Consider the following 20729-nt stretch of genomic DNA (forward strand, 5'->3'; position numbering starts at 1 on the left):
ATAACCACTTGGCCTAAAAAGAAACACTAAACAAAGAAGGCAGCAAGAGGTCAAGACTGCCATTAACTCAACAGTCAGACCACATTGACTGGGCTAATTCATGTTTCCTACACAGCCTGCAAGAATAGAGTGTGTGTGTCTGTGTGTGCTGTTTGAAGGAAAAAGAGAAAACGATAGAGCATTGTTTGGGCGACTGACTCGCTGAAATTAAATAGACTGTTCTGTCACAGTTAGGCCTAAAGTTTGTGCTTTATAAATCTTACTTTTAATAACGGAGACATGTTTTCCGTTTTTTTTTTTTCACAAGACCCCACCATATAAATAAAACGCTAAATTTATTTAACAAGCTAAATATAATTTATATTAATATCTAAAGTGAGCCTCAATTAAAAAAAAAATAATAATAATAATAATACTCATACACACAAAATGGTGGTATAAAAACTGTAACATCTATAAGGTCATTTTATTCAAGTCAAATAATGAATCAACCTAAAGACATTAATTTAAGCCAACAAAGCGAATTTTAAAATTAAATTTTAAACGCGTTAAATCAGGTAGAAATAGGTCTTTAGGTAACAATTTGCCACCACTTTTTACAGTGTATTTTTAATAATAATAATGTGAAAGTTCGGGACTTAGTTAAGAACTTTCAGAACTGACAGCTTTTACAATAATGCGCTTTATAATTTTACTTATATATAATTTATAATTTAACGAACAAATTACGTGCTGTTTGGGAAACAGACGTTACTCTGTATTAAAAATAAACGACTTTTTAACGTAATTTTAATATAGCCTAATAAATATGGTAATTTTAGCAATCGGGACAAATGCTTCAAACTCACACGGCCAACAAATAAAATTCAGTTTTTAATTCAATATCAGACGTCTATATGAGGCTATATATTTTAGATTTATTATACAGTTGTATGTAGGCCTATACATGCAGTTTCACCTATATATTAATTTTATATTGTTCATAAAATGCCTCACTTAATTTCGATTCTTATGATGTCTGAAAATCTCATGAGAACAAAAATTCACTTTGATAACACGCTTTGTAAAAATGTTGCATTGTAGGCAATACATTTGAGTGAAATCATGCTATGAAAATAATGTAGAAATTATACAAAGGTATTGATTGTTGGTTTAAATTACGATTTGGCTGTTGGCACAGGTTTTTCTTTTCTAATAGTTGTCTATCTCACCAGTTGGTCGGAATTACAATCCAGCAAAATAGAACTGAGAATTAACCTATCAGCCGTCGTTTAGGACTGTTTGTTTCTTTTGCAGAAGGCAAACAACAGCACCAAACACAAACCTTCATCACTTTACACGACTCCGCCTTTCCGTCATAGTTAATTAACTGAGCACTAAGTAGTCCTCAGCCTCCAGAACTCTGAACAGAACTGCAGAGCTGTCAACGCACAAGGCTAACTGCTCATTGAGACAAACTCGTTGGACGTTGGCATTGTTGCTGGGCAGTAGGCTACCACTCATGTGCCAAAAGACTTTTGGAAAACTGGACAGAAATTGGTAGATTTTAAAACCAGCATTATACTACTGTAATTAAAAGTCTCGCCAAATTTGTTCACACATTTCTATAACCAAAGTTGCTTTGCGACGGCTTGGATGACGACCACCAAAGTTGTCAAAGACTTTGAGGCTATGGAGAGCCGTGGGCTGAACCCCCTGGACCACCTTCCACCACCCGCGAGTTCCAACAAGCCCTTAACCCCCTTCAGCATCGCAGACATCCTCAGCAAACCGACTGTCAAACGAACTCACAGGATTCACCGGCTTCCAGCATCCGAGAGACCCCGGCAGAGCATCACTATATCACGGCAGATTCTCATCACTCAAACATCGCCTCTGTGTGCACTTCAAGAGCTGGCCAGCAAAACGTTCAAAGGTCTCGAATTAGGTGTACTCCAAGCAGCAGAAGGTAAGAAAAGAACATGTTTAGAGATTGTAAATAAAGTTTTAGATTGTGAAATAAACGTTTACAATTAATGTACAAATTTAACACAAAAAAATTATAACCTCTACCTTAACTGGTTTTATTTAGATCAAAAAGAGTATTTAATATCGCATGATTAACCTAAATACAATTACAGGTTTTTTGAAGAACCATTTTTGGTACCCAAAGAACTTTTCGCTTGTCTAATGGAAATATTTAATGAATGTTAAAGGTTTTTCATGCAATCATCGATGCCATTAAAGAATATTGAATTTAAATGTTTAATTTAACTTTAATTTTGATCAATATATTTTCATAGCTTGCATTTTTAAATGGTATTTTAATGTGTTATACCATATCAACTTATCAGTACAAAAATAATACATTATTAAAGTTAAAATTGTTATAAAAAAAAGTAAATAGGCTACGGTTTCTTTATTAGCAATATGCTATTTATAAATTAACAATATTCTAATAAATTGTTCTGCTTTAACTTTATTTTAATCACGATTATTACAGTAACATAATCTGTCGATTTCACCTAATTTTGCTTCATTTTCTTTTATCCACAGGAAGGGATGGGCTGACTCTGTTTGGTCAAAGGGACAGTCCCAAGAAGCGCCGAAAATCTAGAACGGCCTTCACTAACCACCAGTTATACGAACTAGAGAAAAGGTTTCTCAATCAGAAGTACTTGTCACCCGCCGACAGAGACCAAATTGCCCATCAGCTGGGGCTGACAAATGCGCAGGTTATAACCTGGTTCCAGAACCGACGGGCGAAATTAAAGCGAGACCTGGAGGAGATGAAAGCGGACGTGGAGTCGGTCAGATCCACAGGTGTAGTGCCTTTGGATAAACTCGCCAAACTGGCCGATTTGGAGAGGTGTGCAGTTGGAGCCACAGGACATCCGGGGCCGGAGTGCTCGCCACGGCTGGGTCACGAGTACAAGAGTGCGCACAAATTATGTCTGTCCCCCATGTCGTCTCTCTCAGACCACACAAGTCAAGATTACTCCGAGGACGAGGATGTGGAAATAGACGTCGATATCTGATGTAAACTACTGCATATTGATTTGTAAATTTATATTTTGACACGCATGCACATAACCACCATGAGTGTTTTCTGAAAGTGAGTTAGTTTAATTTATAGCCAGACTATGCAAGTCTAACTCCTATTTGTTCAATACAGTGAGAGAGCAGCTGAAGTTTTTATATATAATATATTGTGTGTAATGTAATGTAATGGCTTTAATGAGTGTAATAGAATATTTCACGAATCAGGGCAACAAACAGAGCAATACAACCTCTTAATGAGAAAAAACTATTTTTACATGTGTATTTATTGCGTATATGCTTCATTTGTACACAATCGACAGTGACTGCTTTTTGTAAAGTTTTTGTACAGTTTACTTGCAGTATAGTGCCTTTCAACAATTAGGGCATTGTACCAATACCCAATGTGTCGTTTAATGTATTGAGTTTGAAAATAAAACATTTATACCTTTTATAAAAATGATGCTATCGCCGTGTCATAAGTCAATAACAGTCGTTTCATTAATATTATTATAGCTAATTATTATTAACAATAACAACAACAACAATTGTTGTTTTGCTTATCTTTTTGCATAAATTATAAATATTAAGTGACTGACAGCAAATCAAAGTGTGAGCTTTATAGCTTATACTGCTGTCGTTTTTATGAACTATATTTTTACGCATAGCCCTACCACGACAAATATATTTTTTAAATATATTTTTAAAAAGTAAACATTTTTAGATATTACATAACTGCAGTGTAAAAATATCATTGACAAGAGCTAACGAACTTGTGCAGGACAGCCAAGAGTTTCATACTATTTTTTTTGTAATTGCTAACTGCCTTGATTTCTTTCCTCAAAAAGAAAAAAGAAGGGAAGAAAAACATTCTTGCCCCTTTAACGCTATTGTTTTTGCTCTCTGCAGTAAGAACAGAGAGCCTTTGGCTTGCTTCGCTCTCTCTTTCACTTTGCAATAGCGTGACTTGGCTTTTGACCCAACAACGTGTGTTTTTCCATTCTGGGCGAAATTTATGTGAGAAACACAAATCTGGGGCGCTGGGGAGAAAAAGGAGAAGAAAGACACAAAAACATCAAGTTTTGGTCCAGTTTCTCCAGGGCTATATAATCCTTTTTGTTCACGGGTGAAGCTGTAATTTCCAGCGTAAAGCATGAAAGCTGAGGACAAATGAGCCATCCACCCTGATGTGACAAGTGACAATGGCGCATGGCTGGACTCCTGCGGCTCACCATACTGAAACAAGTGTGTCCAGGCACATAAAAAAGACGCGAACGTTTGGAGGCCATATGGTTTCTGAAATTTTCACACAATTTCAGACAATTTGATGGATTGCGTTAACCCCTCTTTTAAACAGTTTAACGCAGCGCGAACAAAGGCCATACATTGGAGTCTCTCCTCGAGAAAGCATCTGTACCCATGAATGTCCGCTCTTTTCTTCTCGCCTTTTTAGCTTGGCGTTTTGAACAAGTCAATGAATTACAATGAAACTCTCTCTTTTTTGTGAGGCACTGACTTTCGTCCCCCTTTTGGTGATTTTAAATGATTTGTTAGACTTGTGTGGGGAGACTTTTTAGTTAAAGAATACGTCCTCATTTGGTTGGAGTTTCATGTTCAGGAGGGGACTCAAACCAAGGCCCTCATGTCAGCTTTGCTAAAAGGGGTCTTTTGTTTATAATGTTTGATTCTTTCGCCTCCTTACCTTAAGCCTATTTGACTTTGAAGAGATTAATAACGCCAAAAACTGGATAATGTGCTAAAGAGCGTGTGAGTTTGAAAAAACAAGACGCATTGAGTGTGCTGTCAGTAGCAGGTGTGTTTCATGTATAAAAGGAACAACAGTAGGCCAACGCCTAATTTGAACGCTAACTTTTGTTGTAATAGATGTTAGGCTACCTAACGTTGTTTTGTAAAGAGAAAGATTAAGTGTAAGGGCGAAAGAATATAGCTATGTGACCTTGGACAACAAAACCAGTCAGCACGGGTATATTTGTAGCAATAGCCAAAAATACATTGTATGGGTCAAAATGATCGATTTTTCTTTTATGCCAAAAATCATTAGGATATTAAGTAAAGATCATGTTCCATGAAGATATTTTGTAAATTTCCTACCACAAATTTATCAAAACATATTTTTAGATTAGTAATATGCATTGCTAAAAACTTCACATGGAAACTCAAAAATTTCCCCTGGTGACTGGTTTTATGGTCGAGGGTCACATAGCTGTTCTGTGACTATAGAATCAAATGTAAATGGCCACAATTCTATAACTGTATTTGAAATGGTCGAAATTATATATTAAAATATTTCTTGTTTGCAAACTACATTAATTGTTAAAAATGTATGCCCAAATATAGTATAATCTTTTTTTGTCAGAAGGTAGGCTATAGTGTACTTGAAGTATAGTGTAGGCCTACTTGACAAAAAAAGTATATTTTATATTTGATATATTTTTAATATTTTTAAATATATTTCCAATAACTACATATGTGTATATATATGTATGCATGTATATATATATATATATATATATATATATATATATATATATATATATATATGAACTGCTAGAAATTAAGTAAGTAGTTAGTAGCAAGGCAAGAGTACATTTTATTAAACGAACAAATGAATGAATGAATGAATGAATAAATAAGCAATCCATCACAAAATGCTATTAAAGACAATATATGTTCTTGTTCAAAGTTTGAATGTTCTTCTGTACACTATAAACTGTTGGAAATTGTAAACATAATAAACTAGTGTATTTTCTTATTTAAGACCAGTAGGGCTTCTTTACAGTCAAATGGGTCAAAAGTGGCTTTAAACGTTTATAGACATATGTGACCCTGGACCACAAAACCAGTCATCAGTAGCACGGGTATATTTGTAGCAATAGCCAAAAATACAAAGTGTGGGTCGAAATGATCGATTTTTCTTTTATGCCAAAAATCATTAGGATATTAAGTAAAGATCATGTTTCATGAAGATATTTTGTAAATTTCCTACCCTAAATATTTTAAAACTTATTTTTTGAATAGTAATACGCATTGCTAAGAACTTCATTTGGACAACTTTAAAGGCGATTCAGTATTTTGATTTTTTTGCACTCTCAGATTCCAGATTTTCAAATAGCTGTATCTCAAACAAATATTGTCCTATCCTAACAAACCATACATCAGTGGAAAGCTTATTCATTTAGCTTTCAGATGATGTATAAATCTCAATTTCGAAAAATTTACACTTATGACTGGTTTTGTGGTCCAGGGTCACATATATGAAAGTGTTTGAATTAAGACATAATAATAATAAAAAAAAGTCTAAATGTAACGTCTTGTTCTAAGATACATTCTGTCTTGTTACATTAACGTAAAGTAAATAAGAATATTGCAGAATAAAAAGTTATGTAAAACTACCATCCTTCAAGACAAGATAATAAACACATCAACTGTTTCACACACACACAAATCGTTCCTGATCGTTCGCTCTCTCAGCCCAAGTTCTGTTCTTCTGCTGCCCTCTGGTGGACAACATTCTAGTGGCTTTTGCTCTCGTGTGTGCTTGTTTGATATTTCGCAGTTACGCTTGGCAAACGCACTTATCTTAAATCCGCAGATTTTGCACTTTTTGTAAAAGGAATTTGTGTCGTTTTAAAATTCAGATGACGCAGTATTGTGATATGTATATAATTCTTGTACAACTCTCGCCTCGTTTAACATTAATGGCAAATATTCATTTACGTTTTATCCTATACGTAGACAAATCGGTGTAGGATTAAATGAAAATACAATATTTTCGTGTTTGCGCATATGCAGCGCAGTTCTAAAACCCTTGAACATCCACAGCGTGCGACGTCAGCGGTACGTCATGACGTTGTTATTGCTGGCGGTATTTTTGTTTGGCGTATACAGTGTTGAAGTGACAAATTCGGGTATAGCATTCGCCTCAAAGAAAAACTGTACTTGGTAAGCACCATCGTGTGTAAAATAAGTGTACCGTATGATATCGCCACAAAAACATTGTACTTGTTTTAGTACGGAACTGTTTGGCATGTAATAACCAGTCATTTGAAATCGCTAGCTAGCTGCACTGCTACTAACGTCACTGTTTTTGAATAACGTACCGGTTTGTACCTCTGTAGCTTGAGTTTTCGCGTTTCATGTTTTCCTGCTCTTCGGTTTGGTTCTTATTGTTTGTTTGGCTTTATCACATCTGCAGACTCCAGCACCATCAAAGCAGACAGAAATGGAGCAGGACATCCAGTTATCTCAGCCTTCAGAGGTTGCTGCAAAAGCAGTGTTGATAGAGGAGTGTGAGGAGCAGTTCGGACTGCTACAGAAGGTAGCTTGCTATGGTTTTGTTTTCAGATAAATCTTCAGTCGACAAATTATTTAAGTATACACATCATTTGTTACAAAAATATAGTATTCTTTATGAACCAAAAGGCACACAGGTTAGTCTAAAACAGTGGTTCCCGGAGGCCCCCCAACACTGCACATTTTGCATCTCTCCTTTTTCTGACACACTAATTTCAGTTCTTGGAGTCTCTACTAATGAGCTGATGATCTGAATCAGGTGTGTTTGATTAAGGTGACATGGAAAACATGCAGTGTTGGGGGGCCTCCAGGATCGTGGTTGGGAACCACTGGTCTAAAAGGAACCGTTCTCAGAACCCTGGCTAACATTCTGGCAAAGTTCTCTCAAGAAAAAATGTTATGCACAGACGTAATGTTAATAGAATGTTAGTTCAAAGTTCAACAGTGCATAGAGAATTCCAAACGGAAGTGAGCATCCCTATGCCCTACACCCTTTGAAGGGTGAGTTCTTTTAAGGGAGTAGGGCATTTCTGTCTCTTTTAAGCGTTTGGAACTCCCTTGGCGAAGGGAATGACTGACGAAATGTTACCTTGACAACGCTGTGTGTGCGTGCAGCATTTAGCACTCCTTCCCGAAGTGCCCCTGAAGGGTGCAAAAAAGCCGTTTGGAATTCGCCCAATGTTTTGTATTTTGTTCTTATATTTACACACATTTATTTATATAAGTACAAGTTGGTAGGTTCTGTTCTTACGCACTGTTGATAAATGAGGGCCCTGGTCTTTAGTAATGTTTTCAAATGTTAGCACAAAACGTTATTTGTGTATTGTTCATGGAACAATATCTTTTAAAACATTTTAGTTTTCATTTTAACATTTTAATTTTAAACGTTACTACTAGTTTCAGAATGCTCAAAAGAATTTTTCCTACCCATAATTTTTCCAAAATGATAAAATGAAAAATTCTCTTAACATTCATGTAACCAAAAAACAAAAAAAACAAAAAAACTTTTGAACCTTCCGAGGTGTTTTCATAAATAACATTATCATAACTTACTGGGAACTTTAGCAAAATGTTTATAAAACATTTTTCTTTTTTGTTAGCTTATTACGTGGGTGGTGTGAATAGGTGGTATCATTGCATGTAATGACAAATTACATGACTGAGCCAGTTTTTTTAATGCTGTTTCATTTAGATTTTTGATGTTCTGAATGATTTTAGGCAGCAGCTGCAGACAGAATGCAGCTGGGATGCAACTGCCTTGTCAACATACAGTAAGCACTTATATCTTTCAGCTTCAAAATGAGATCATTCTGGCAGACACAGAGGCTAATGATGATCAGTCAAATGAGGTTTGTCCTTCTCCGTTCACTGCCTTGAAGTTTAAATATTTTAATGTTACTTTTCAGTTGTAACAAGTAAATAATTTCACACACACACACACACACACACACACACACACACACACACACACACACACACACACGTTTGTTTTTGTGAATTGTGGGGACATTCCATAGACGTAATGGTTTTTATACTGTACAAACGATATTTGCTATCACCCTACACCTTCCCTACACCTAAACCTCACAGGAGACTGTGCATATCTTTACATTCTCAAAAAAACGTATTCTGTATGATTTATAAGCCTTTTGAAAAGTGGGGACATGGGCAATGTCCTCATAAGTCACCCTCTCCTTGTAATACCTATGTCATACCCATGTTATTACACAAATTTGTGTCCTGATATGTCACAAAAACAAACACACACACACACACACACACACACATATATATATATATATATATATATATATATATATATATATATAATAATTATTATTTTTTTTTTAATTTAGGCAGTGAATCGCCTGATTGCAGTCACATCAGAGCTAGAGCAATGGCAAGAAATGGAACCAAAATGTATTATTTGTTGTTTTATGTACTATTTACAATTATATAAGTAATGTTACACAGTTTATTTGAAGACATTTTTTTCCCTAGTGCTGACAACAAGCCCTGAAGTCTTATTAGCAGTTGGACAAGAAGAGGTATATTTTCATTTTAATAACACTCAATAATAGGCAGTGAGTGTACCAAAATATAAATGCAGTTACAAGTTTTCACACAGTTTTTCCTCACAGTTGCAAAGACTAAACAGTCAACTTAAAATGGTCCTGTCATGCTCACAAGCAAAGCTGGATGCCCAGAAAAAGATTTTGAAAAGGTGCAGCAAGTGTTTTTGTTTTGTTTTAAGTATAACTGGTATAATATTACATTAGTTAATATTTTTAATTAATTTTATTTTAATTTTTTTTATATTTTCTGTATTTGTTTTAATTGTAGTTTTAGAGATTTAGGTGTTTTTTTTTGTCATTTGCCAGTTCAGATAAATTTATCTAGTATGTTAAGCATTTTTTTTAAATATTTTTTTTAGTTAATCTTTGCTTTATTCTAAGTAAGTAATTTTTTATGGTTTTAGTTAACTTATTATGACATAAGTTATATCACACAATTAATTCATGTTTATTATAGCCAACATATATAAACTGTGATCACTCTGAAAATGTTTTTCAGGGAGCAGACATGGCAAGCAGAGAAGAAAGAAGCGCTGAATGCAGTGTGTGAGAAAATCACCAGATTACAACGTGAAAATGAGAAATCAGAGCACAGGTTGTTAAAAATCACATTATTACTGCTTGAAGGGATATTTACCAAGAAGAAATAATTGTCATAATTTATGTACAAAAAGAGAATTATTTTTAGGAATGTTTATTAATTTTGTTACAACGTATGTAAGAATTCATGGTGCTTTGTTTTTGGTGTTTATTATATAAAGCCTGTTATGACATTATGTAGGAACTGAGCTCAAATTCCATTTATTTAATCAAGTATACAGTAAAAAAAACTGTATTATTGTGAAATATTATTACAATTAGAAAGAACAGTTTTCTATTGTAATATGTTTTAAAATGTAATTTATTCTGTGGTGATGCAAAGCTGGCCTTTCAGCAGCCATTACTCCAGTCTTCAGTGTCACATGATCAAAAATCATTCTAATATGCAGATTTGCTGATCAGGAAACATTTATTATTATTATCAGTGTTACAATCTTACAAAAGATTTCCTATTTAAATAAATGCTGTGCCTTTGCACTTTCAATTCATCAAATAATCCTGAAAAATAAGTATCACAGTTTTCACAAAAATATTAATCAGCCAAAGCTCTTTTTAACATTTATAATAAGCACAATTATTAATTACTGAGCACCAGATGTGTGACAATAAATATATTTTAATCTATTAAATATTTTATTCTATTTTAAATTGCGATAATATTTTACAATGTTATTATTTCTTTTTTTTACTGTATTTGTTGATATAAATGTGGCCTTGGTGAAGAGAAGATGATTCCTTCAAAAACATTTAAGAATTAATTATTCCAAATTTTTGACATGTATTGTGTAGTATGTTTATCTAATTCTGTTTTTCCACATCATTATTTTATATTGTATTTAATTTTTTTTTTTTTTTTTGCAGCGTTTTGCAGGATATGAAAAGAAAAATTAACAATCTAAAGGACTATCACAGCAGCCTCATGGAAATGCTGAGCGACATGCTAGCTGAGCACTTCCCGCTTCCTGACCCCCAAGGAAACGGCACAAAGAAAAAAAGAGTAGGTGTCATCTTCACCCTTTCAATTAGATCAGAGAATATTGGATTTAGATTTTTTTAGGTTGCTGCATATGAATATTGGATTTGGATTTTTTAGGCTGCTGTATATGATGCAGAGATTGACGTGATTTCACTGAGTGAGATTATCGAGGTATGTTCAAATATCACAATAAAACATTACTTTTTATATTGTTACTTTGCGTTTGTAATCTCTTTACGTTATAGTAATAGATCCTGATACAAAGTGCTTATTTTAGTAACCATGTTTATTAGCGCATTTAATCATGCACATTTATTTATTTATTGCAGAGATTGACCAATAAAACATTAGAAACTCCTCATGACCCTTATGTGGCGACTGATGACACTTTCTGGCCACCATACACAGAAATGCTTCTTCGCAACGGTATTGCAACACGACATCCTGAAGATTGCAATAAAATCCGTCTGGAAAATTTTTTTTGAATCTAAAGTGCACTTCACTGAATCTAATATGAAAATTAGATTGTTGTGTATGTCTACAGTTAAATATCAATGTCTACAATTGTTTTTTTTTTTTATCCAAATTTGCTACATTTTTATATGAAACTGGGCCATTATGGCATTTCATCGCAATTCAATGATGTATTTTTGAGTTACGTTTCAAATCCACAACTCAGAATGCATGTCTGTCATCTAAAATGTTGGTTGTTTTAACTTTGTATATACATGTCAAAAACTGTCCAAAATGATTTTTAATGATCACTTAAAGCAACCATAAAGATACATTTACATTATTACTTCTAGTTGTCTCCAGTGCTGCTTCAGTGACTGCTCAGGTGTCAGTCTGGGGACTGGATTCAAAAATGTCCTGTCAACCACAGCTACAGGTTTAGCATGAATGGGCAAAAATATTGTGTACCCTTAAAAATATTAAACTGAGTACAAACCTAGCTATGACAACTAGCCTCGGGGTATATTCCTGTGTAATGGCGTGTTCCATCAACAGAGGGCGCGATATAACTTTTTTTTCCTACTGGCGCTGTACTGGTGCGCCAGTTCTTGCAGTCATTAGAAGTGCATATAACAATGCAGTATTATGTAATGTGTTTATTTTCGTATTCGTATGCGATATTGCATTGAGCAGTATAGAAGAGAGTGACACATGGTGAATAATTTAGCTTATAATTATAATAAGCCTCGTGGCGTTTTACATTATGCTTTCTCTGTCCACCTTATTCTTCAGCGCGGAAGTAAATTTCCGTTTCATTCGCCGCTATAGGGAAATAACGAGAAAAATAGCAATGTGCAGTAAATGGTAAAACTGTTCGCACTACAAACTAGTGTGTTCATAATTAGGATAATGCATTAAAATAACATGGTAAGACATCAATTTGCAATATCAAGCATCAAAACGAACTGTTTGTACAGCTAAAAATAGCTGGATGCGGATGAGATCGGAAGACCCATAAAATTGACAAATGGCCACGCCCACTCGAATGGGACAAATAAGGTGAATACTTGCCTAAACTCACATTCTTTTAAAGAAGTAAATTCAATATGACATGAAGTGTTCTTTATACTAACTTAGGCCTACTTTACTTAGCAGAGGAAAAGTAGCTATGTATAACTGAAGTTGTCCACCTTGCACTCGTTGTACACCATAAAAGTCATCAGGGTATGTTTTGCCCTCCAGCCATATTCGTGTGTATGTGTTTTTTTTTTTTTTTTTTTTTTTTTAAACCTGTGAGTCTTCTGTAAAGCACTAACATGTGTTTACTGCTCTGGTTGCAATCCTCAAAACAATCTAATGTCAAAAGAGTTTCTGAAAATCTGCATTTCTCAACATCCTGCATGTGTCGCAGCTTAAAATGAACTTCTCGTTATATATAAAGCATTTGTTTAACTCAGCTCAGAATATGGTTTGCTTGGATTTTATGGGATGTCTGCTTCCAGTGACCTGTGTTGCATAGGCTAGCTGAACAAACTGTTTTAGAGTAGATAGAGTTGACAAAACCAAACAAATTCAGTCTGGTTTAGATCAGGTTCAGTGGGCTCACAACGCTCAATATAAATGTTCTCTGTCAGCTCAAGAGTTTGATCCAGAGTTTGTGATTATCTGACTATGCAAATGAATAAACTGAATTTAAAGAGATAGTTCACCCAAAAATTAAAATTCTGTCATTAATTATTCACCATCATGTTGTTTTAAAACCGTAAGACCTTTGTTCATCAAAAAATTAAGATTGAACCACTGATGTCACATGGACTATTGTCAATGTTCTTAGTACCTTTCTGGACCTTGACTGTGGTAGGACTCCAAGGATTTCAAAAATATATATAATATCTGTGTTACAAAGATGAAAGGTCTTATGGGTTTGGAACAGTGTGAGGAGGGTTAATGACAGAATTTCCATTTTTGGGTGACATAACCCTTTGATCATTTTTATAGTTTTTATACGTATTTTATATGTATATAACATATTTATATCTATATTTTTAAATTCATTTAAATGAAAAGATTAATATTAATTGGTAATAGATAATAGTAAACTATCACAGTTTAAAAAAAAAAAAAAACTTACAAGTTTCAAAACAACATGAGAGTTTGTAAACAATTAGAGAATAGCTCATATTTGGAAGAGCTGTTACTCATGTTCCAAATATAGTATAAGCGTATGGTTACTTCTAAATATTTAAGGGAAGATGAATGAAGAAGGCCACCTTATAGGGACAGTTTACGCAAAAATGAAAATTCTGTCATTAAATAATATAACCCTCATGTCAACCCCGTAAGACCCTTTGTTCTTCTGAACACAAATTACGATATTTTTAATGAAATCTAGGAGCTCTCTGACCCTCCATGGACAGCAAGGGTCTTACCATGTTCATGGTCCAGAAAGGTACCAAGAACATTGGCAAAACCGTCCATGTGACATCAGTGGTTCAACCGTAATTTTATGAATCTACAAAAATACATTTTGTGCACCAAAAAAAAAAAAACTAAATTAACAACTTTATTTAAACATGTGAATGCGTGGAACTCTCCAAAATGGCACTAGGGTGATGTTGAGAAGAATAATTGTTGAATAAAGTTGTTTTAGTTTTTACCGCAACAAAAAGTATTCTTGTAGCTTCATAAGACATGGACTGTTTTGTCAATGTTCTTGGTATCTTTCTGGACCATAAACGTGGTAGGAACCTTGCTGTCTATGGAGGGTCAGAGAGCTCTTGGATTTCTTAAAAAATACCCAATTTGTAGCCTGGCGAGCCAGACTTACATCAAGATGTTTAGTCTGGAAACTCTCCATAGACGCGGCTTACTCCGAGGGGCGGGATAAACGGTTGTCTCTCAAAATCCCTATGCACGCAATAGGATAGGCTTCAACCAATCAGAGCAACGAAGAAGGTGACGTAGTTGGTATAATTGGTATATTAAGCTTTTTCCGTATCCAGTCGGCAAAACTCCAAACACATCTTCCTTTTTTAAAAATGACTTAAGTGCCGTTCTTTGCTCGTTTCTTAAAGAAAAACTTAACTCCAAGTCCTCCAGAGTCGCGGCCAAAGCCGATTCGAAAGACCGCTGTTCGACAGCTGCAGCCGCCATTCTTTGTTTTTCAAGTGGCAGCCGTCGCAACTCTGTCGTCATATGTTAAGCCCGCCCCGCCTACTCTATACGCGTTGTGATTGGCCTGACCCAATTTGGGTTTTTGCAGCTAGAAGGTCTATTGAGAGTGTCTAGACCCACCTGGCTGCAAAATAATTTTTGCTGCCGCTAGGGTGCGTCTAGATTTCTAGGCTACCCAATTTGTGTTCCGAAGACGAAAGAAGGTCTACAGGGTTGGAATGACATGAGGGTGAGTAATTAATGACAGAATTTTCATTTTTGGGTAAACTATCCCTTTAAGAATAGTTTGCATTTATGACTAAGTTATGGTGTATTTGGATATGAGTCTAGAGTATACTATATGCATCAGCCAATATATTATTAAGAGAAATACATGCTAATTTAGTTATCACACAAAATTGGAAACCATGAAAAATGACCATGCCTCACTAATGGGGTAATACCTCCAACTTGGGACAAAAAAAAAAAAAAAAAACAGTTAGTAAACCTTGATATTCACAGGAAGTAGCTACAGAGTTGCTAAAAATGTTTTATGTCATAAAAAAGAACGGTTTTAAATCTCTAGCGATAGTTATTTTTTATTTACAGTTTAACTTTACTGACTTAATTCGTAGTGGAACATGTTTGTCCACCAAACATGTACACAAAAAAACGGTCAACTAAAATTGTAACATAAATTAACCGTTTTTACTGTCTATCGCTGAATAATTGTAAATGCATTCATGTATACCAGCTAAACTCGTTTTAATGAGTTAAATCAGACAATCAGTCTTTAATATGTTAACACATTTACAGTGTAGTGAAATGGCTGTCTGTGTGTTCTGCGTGATGAGTCACGTGTCGCTGTCCAGGGTTCTGAAAACTACAGTTTGCACTTACTTTACATCTAACTAATCGTATAAACTGTATTATTGTTGGATCAAGACTTGGTTTCAATTCGACCATGCACACAATTTTACAGTTATACAGAGCATCTTGCTCCAGTAGCCAACTATTTTTTTTAAAGATGTCTAGAGATGATTTATGTCATCCACACGTGTACATGAGACTTTAGCGGATAATTTCATTACAGATATTCCTCAGACAGACAAAACAGACGAATTGATTGTATTTAAAAGGTGCGCGGGAGCGATTCTAAAAATAGCCTGACGAGAGCGCGCACTGAACTATAACCAGCTACTCCTAAAAATACAGAGACGCGAACAAGGTGTACGCGGTTGAGCACACACACCGATATGAAAAAGAAAAGGGAAGTGTGACTCTAAAATATATGTTTTTTGTCCATTTCACATATGAGTAAGCGTGCGTGTGTAAGAGTGGTATACGCGCCCGCGGATCTGCATTTCCATTGACTCTTTTTTTAATCTGAGAGCGACGAAAGAGAGAGAGTGATCAGTGGGCGAGAGACGGACTCCGCCTTTACCGTCGCCCAATACCGAGCCCCCGGTTCAGTGAAGGGGGAAATCACAGATCTGCTAGCTAATGCCGGAGTCCCTCTGTTTGCGTCGTCTCCGGGCGTAGAGATGATGGGCTTCCCGTAACTGGAGGTGGAGGGGAGAGGCGGGGGGTGGGGGTAGAGAGAAAAGAGGAGGGGTGGGTTGAAAAAAAAAAAAACACACACACACACGAAGAGAAACAAAAGCACAGTTGTGGGTGCCTGAAACCATGCGAGATTTGCACTATTCTCAAAGAACGCTGCTCTATCCGTGGACCATGTCGTGAGGTGTGGCTCCAGCGCTCGGGATACTGCCAATAGATACGCCTGGGAGCGGGGCAAAAGATGTCCGCCTCGGTAGGGCCCCAAAGCGGCCCTCGCCCACCCACCGTGCCGGCTCCCATGCCTGATATGCCGGACTTGAGTCATCTCACGGAGGAGGAAAGGAAAGTCATCATGGCAGTGATGGTTCGGCAAAAGGAGGAAGAGGAGAAGGAACAAGCCATGCTAAAGTAAGGGCTGGACGTTTTCCTTTGTGTTTCCACAGCCGTTTTCGACACTTTCGCTTTCCTTTGAGCCACATCTTCACGACCTTTCGCTACCCGTAATGTGTGATTAACGACACCCTAAAATCGTAGTGATTTTGCAGTTTGCAAACGCGCGAGTCTTCAAGTATCCTATAAAAGCGTCTGGTTGCAGTGGCCTCTACTGCATAGAAAGCATGACTTCATGTAACAGATGAGCTTTGCATAGCTTGGTTTTAACAGCAGTGAGTAGAAATTAGCTAGATTTGAGGTCAGGCGAGTTACAGGTGCACCATGGAAAGCAGACAGGGAGATGGGGCGTGACAGAGCGCGAGGATGAATCATACTTCGCAACTGCGTGCCACCCCACTCCACCCGATGCACCTCCGGGGGCAACACAAGGTGCTCTTCAGCCTTAAGCAATCGACCAAACACTCTTCTATATGGTGAAAGATACAGCGAATGTTAACTTGGCGAAAAGCTGTTCTATTAGGCTTGCGCGCTGGTGTGTGAAGAAAGAAAACACGTCTAGTTTGATACACGTTGTTAAACAAGGAACCTAAAACGTTTGTTTTACACCTAAAACCAATATATTCAAAGATATCCACAATGTGGAAAGAATGAGTCTTTCGCTGCTTTACAACCGGGGTGTGGTTCGTGATTGGCCGCGGTTATTTCGCGTGGCTCTGCCGATGCACGTGAGGACGACTACAAACTAAAAATGTGTAGGCTATCTTTAAGATACTCGGATTAGGAAAAGTTTCGACTCTATCCACTATCGTGTGTTTGGATATCTACAATACAATTTCTTCTCATGTGACAAGCACCCTCTCTCTCTCATCGGCATGAATGATTTGAAGAAGGACCTGATGTCGAGCTCTAGTGCTGGTTTTTGCGTTTCGCGTATTCCCTCACAGTTACTCTTCAGACGGAAATGACGTAATAGAACATTGAGGCGAGGTTATGTAATTTTTTCCTATGACGACTAATCTGCAACGGAAATGGTAATCTATAGCTTTGACCATGCGATGATTGAGTCATAGGCGCCACTACATCACGACTCACCAGATACATCTGGAAATGTCTGGCAGTGGGGTATGTCAGTACCTGTGCAGTGAATGTGCTGAGAGGAGCAGCATAGTTCAAAATGAACGTTTGTCTCAATATCTGTTTGCTACTACACAGCGAAGACTAAGTGTTTGTTCATAGGTCAACCTCTCTAAGGTCCACAGTGTGGTAAAGGCAGACAGATGTGAAAAATATGTGACCCTGGACCACAAAACAAGTCTTAAGTAGCACGAGTAGCAATAGGCAAAAATACATTGTATGGGGCAAAATTATTGATTTTTCTTTATCATTAGAATATTAAGTAGGCCTAAAGATCATGTTCCATTAAGATATTTTGTACATTTCCTTCCGTAAATATATCAAAACTTAATTTTTGATTAGTAAAATACATTCCTGAGAACTTCATATGGACAACTTTAAAGAAGATTTTCTCAGCATTTAGATTTTTTTGCACCCTCAAATTCCATATGTTGCCAAATATTGTTCTATCCTAACAAACTATACATCAATGGAAAGCTTATTTATTCAGATTTCAGGTGATGTATAAATCTCAATTTCAGAAAATTGACCCTTACGACTTGGTATATACTTTTTCAACGTTCTTCATCAAATGTAGCACCTACACAGGCAGTATGTGGTTTGTGACACAGTGTCACTTATAGATGACACACAGCACCTACAGTTGAAGTCAAAAGTTTACATACACCTTGCAGAATCTGCAAAATATTAAGTGACAGTTGTTCATGAGTTCCTTGTTTGTTCCTTGTTTAACTGCCTGCTGTTCTTCAGAAAAATCCTTCAGGTCCTACAAATTCTTTGGTTTTTCAGCATTTTTGTGTATTTGAACCTTTTCCAACAATGACTGTATGATTTTGAGATCCATCTTTTGACACTGAGGGACTCATATGCAACTATTGAAGGAGGTTCAAATGCTCACTGATGCTTCAGAAGGAAAAACAATGCATTACGAGCTGAGGAGTGAGAACTTTTTGAATTTGAAGATCAGGGTAAATTTAACTTATTTTGTCTTCTGGGGAACATGTATGTACCTTCAGCTTCCTCGTTATGTTCAAAAGTTTACACCCCTGGCTCTTAATGCATCGTTTTTCCTTCTGGAGTATCAGTGAGCATTTGAACCTTCTGTCATAGTTGCACATGAGTCCCTCAGTTGTCCTCAGTGGGGAAATCATACAGTCAAAAACACAAAAATGCTAAAAAACCAAAGAATCTGTGGGACCTGAAAGATTTTTCTGAAGAGAATTGGGCAGTGTAACAAACAAGGTACTCAAAAACACAACTGTGGATCATTCAGGTAACAACACAGTATTAAGAATCAAATGTATGTAAACTTTTGAACAAGGTCATTTTTTATAAATTCAACTATTGTTTTCTTATGTGGACTACATGCAAATGTCTTTTATGTGAAATATCTTATTCAGCTCAATACTAAATAAAAAATAACATGCATTTTGTATGATTACTCTTATTTTGGTAAAATAATTAACAATTTGCAGATACTACAAAGTGTATGTAAACTTTTGACTTCAACTGTATGTTTTCTCAGTTATGCTTAATTTTATCCAATTAAACCCATGTCCATTGATATTTAGCAGAGCAATATGACTACTGTATCTCCTGAGGGACCCTTCTGTTGTCTTTGTGTTATTTTTTTCTTGTAAGTTGTTGGTTGGTTGATTTATATGTGTAGATGATAGTTAACAGTCAGTGTGTTTATTCATTTATTTATCTATATATTTTCTTTCTGGCTTATGTTTGTTGTAGTCAGCGTCAGTATTTGATGAAATGCTTGTCTGAGATATTGGTATATTTTTGGGTATCTCAATCTTAGCTGAGAACAGGCCAGCTGGAACAGATAAAACCCTGTAATCAAGCTGTTCATACTGTGTTTGAGGCAGCCTTGAGAACAGGTCAGAGCTAATCATTGAGAGGTGATGTGTGAATGCAGCACCTGCTCAAGTCACATAGTATGTGCCATCACATACTACATGATCACACACATTTGTACATGAATATGCAGATTTAAGATAAAAAACTGAAAACTTAATCACAAGTTCTGTAGCCAAACGCTTAATCACAACTCAACAAAAATAAAAATATTCCAGTCATCTAGTTCACTTCAAATCTGTTCCAACTCAAAAAGCTCTACTTCCTCCTCAGAGCTCCTCTAGAGATTGTTTTTGGAACTTCCTCCTGTAAAAAAAAATGAACACACTGATGCTGAAAACACAAAAGAGTTTAATTTCTGCCTTAAAGGGATAGTACAGCCAAAAAAGTAAAATTCTGTCATTAATTACTCACCCTCATGACATTCCAAACCTGCAAGAACACAGATTATGATTTTTTTTTTTTTTTTTTTTTTACGAAATTCCCTAAAATAGTCGTGGTACTCCTCAAAATGGTGCTAGGGTGATGCGAAGGAGAAGAATTATTGAATAAAGTTGCTATTTTAGCTTCATAAAATTATGATTGAACCACTGTTGTCACATGGACTATTTTTTCAATGTTCTTTGTACCTTTCTTGAACTTGGTAGGACCCTTGCTGTCTATGGAGGGTCAGAGAGCTCTGGGATTTTATCAAAAATATCTTAATTTATGTTCGGAAGATGAAGAAAGGTCTTACTGGTTTGGAATGAGGGTGAGTAATTAATGTCAGAATTTTCATTTTTAGGCAAACTATCCCTTTACACTGGCTTAATTTGCTTGCTGTATTTTACTTACCCCACTGGCAGATCATTTTACTTATTTTGAGCAAACTGCACTTAATTTAGTTTTTCTCCCCCTAGAAACAGGACTAAATATCTTATGCCATTTTGCTTATTTAGTAAATGCATCCTAATTTTTTAGATATTTTGACTAAAATCAAGACAAAAATACTAAGTAAGATCAGACAATACATTTTTGCAGTGTAAATTTAGGCACATTAGAAAACCATGCTACCAACATTTTTTTGGCAAAACTACAAAGAACTATGTTTCTGTAAATAGACAATTGACTGCAGTTTCCAGCAAAAGTAAACACTAGTGACTGTAAAACATGAACAACTTCTATTCATCTTCAAAAACAAATGATGA

The 20729-nt window shown here is 35.9% G+C and overlaps 3 protein-coding genes across 7 annotated transcripts in view; all 3 read left to right on the forward strand.

The window, feature by feature from the left end:
- Positions 1–1491: 1491 nt before the first annotated feature.
- lbx1b (ladybird homeobox 1b) lies at positions 1492–3423 on the forward strand. Its single transcript, XM_073843284.1, has 2 exons — positions 1492–1948; positions 2536–3423. Exons 1-2 carry the CDS (start codon positions 1636–1638, stop codon positions 3015–3017), a joined length of 795 nt encoding a protein of 264 aa, XP_073699385.1. The 5' UTR covers positions 1492–1635; the 3' UTR covers positions 3018–3423.
- A 3462-nt stretch (positions 3424–6885) lies between these two features.
- cenpk (centromere protein K) lies at positions 6886–11782 on the forward strand. The gene is made up of 10 exons (XM_073843066.1): positions 6886–6981; positions 7235–7357; positions 8625–8681; positions 9189–9252; positions 9334–9380; positions 9474–9556; positions 9907–10002; positions 10869–11004; positions 11101–11154; positions 11313–11782. Exons 2-10 carry the CDS (start codon positions 7262–7264, stop codon positions 11466–11468), a joined length of 789 nt encoding a protein of 262 aa, XP_073699167.1. The 5' UTR covers positions 6886–6981; positions 7235–7261; the 3' UTR covers positions 11469–11782.
- A 4442-nt stretch (positions 11783–16224) lies between these two features.
- rims1b (regulating synaptic membrane exocytosis 1b) overlaps positions 16225–20729 on the forward strand; it is a 95585-nt gene continuing 91080 nt past the window's right edge. For all 5 annotated transcript variants that reach the window (XM_073842219.1, XM_073842223.1, XM_073842220.1 and 2 more), the window contains exon 1: positions 16225–16557. In XM_073842219.1, the coding sequence (XP_073698320.1) occupies positions 16391–16557 (167 nt within the window). In that variant the 5' untranslated portion in view covers positions 16225–16390. The remainder of the gene's footprint in view (positions 16558–20729) is intronic.

This window comes from Garra rufa, chromosome 6 (assembly GCF_049309525.1).
Source record: "Garra rufa chromosome 6, GarRuf1.0, whole genome shotgun sequence".
Lineage (NCBI taxonomy): Eukaryota > Metazoa > Chordata > Actinopteri > Cypriniformes > Cyprinidae > Garra > Garra rufa.

What these genes read in the sequence shown, in the direction of transcription:
- cenpk (XM_073843066.1), top strand. Translation starts at nt 7,262, where the DNA reads ATGGAGCAGGACATCCAGTTATCTCAGCCTTCAGAGGTTGCTGCAAAA. An exon ending in GCAAGAAATGGAACCAAAAT is followed by an intron (nt 9,253 to 9,333) that starts GTATTATTTGTT and finishes TTTTTTCCCTAG; the next exon opens with TGCTGACAACAAGCCCTGAA. An exon ending in TAGCAGTTGGACAAGAAGAG is followed by an intron (nt 9,381 to 9,473) that starts GTATATTTTCAT and finishes TTTTCCTCACAG; the next exon opens with TTGCAAAGACTAAACAGTCA.
- lbx1b (XM_073843284.1), top strand. Translation starts at nt 1,636, where the DNA reads ATGACGACCACCAAAGTTGTCAAAGACTTTGAGGCTATGGAGAGCCGT. An exon ending in TGTACTCCAAGCAGCAGAAG is followed by an intron (nt 1,949 to 2,535) that starts GTAAGAAAAGAA and finishes TTTTATCCACAG; the next exon opens with GAAGGGATGGGCTGACTCTG.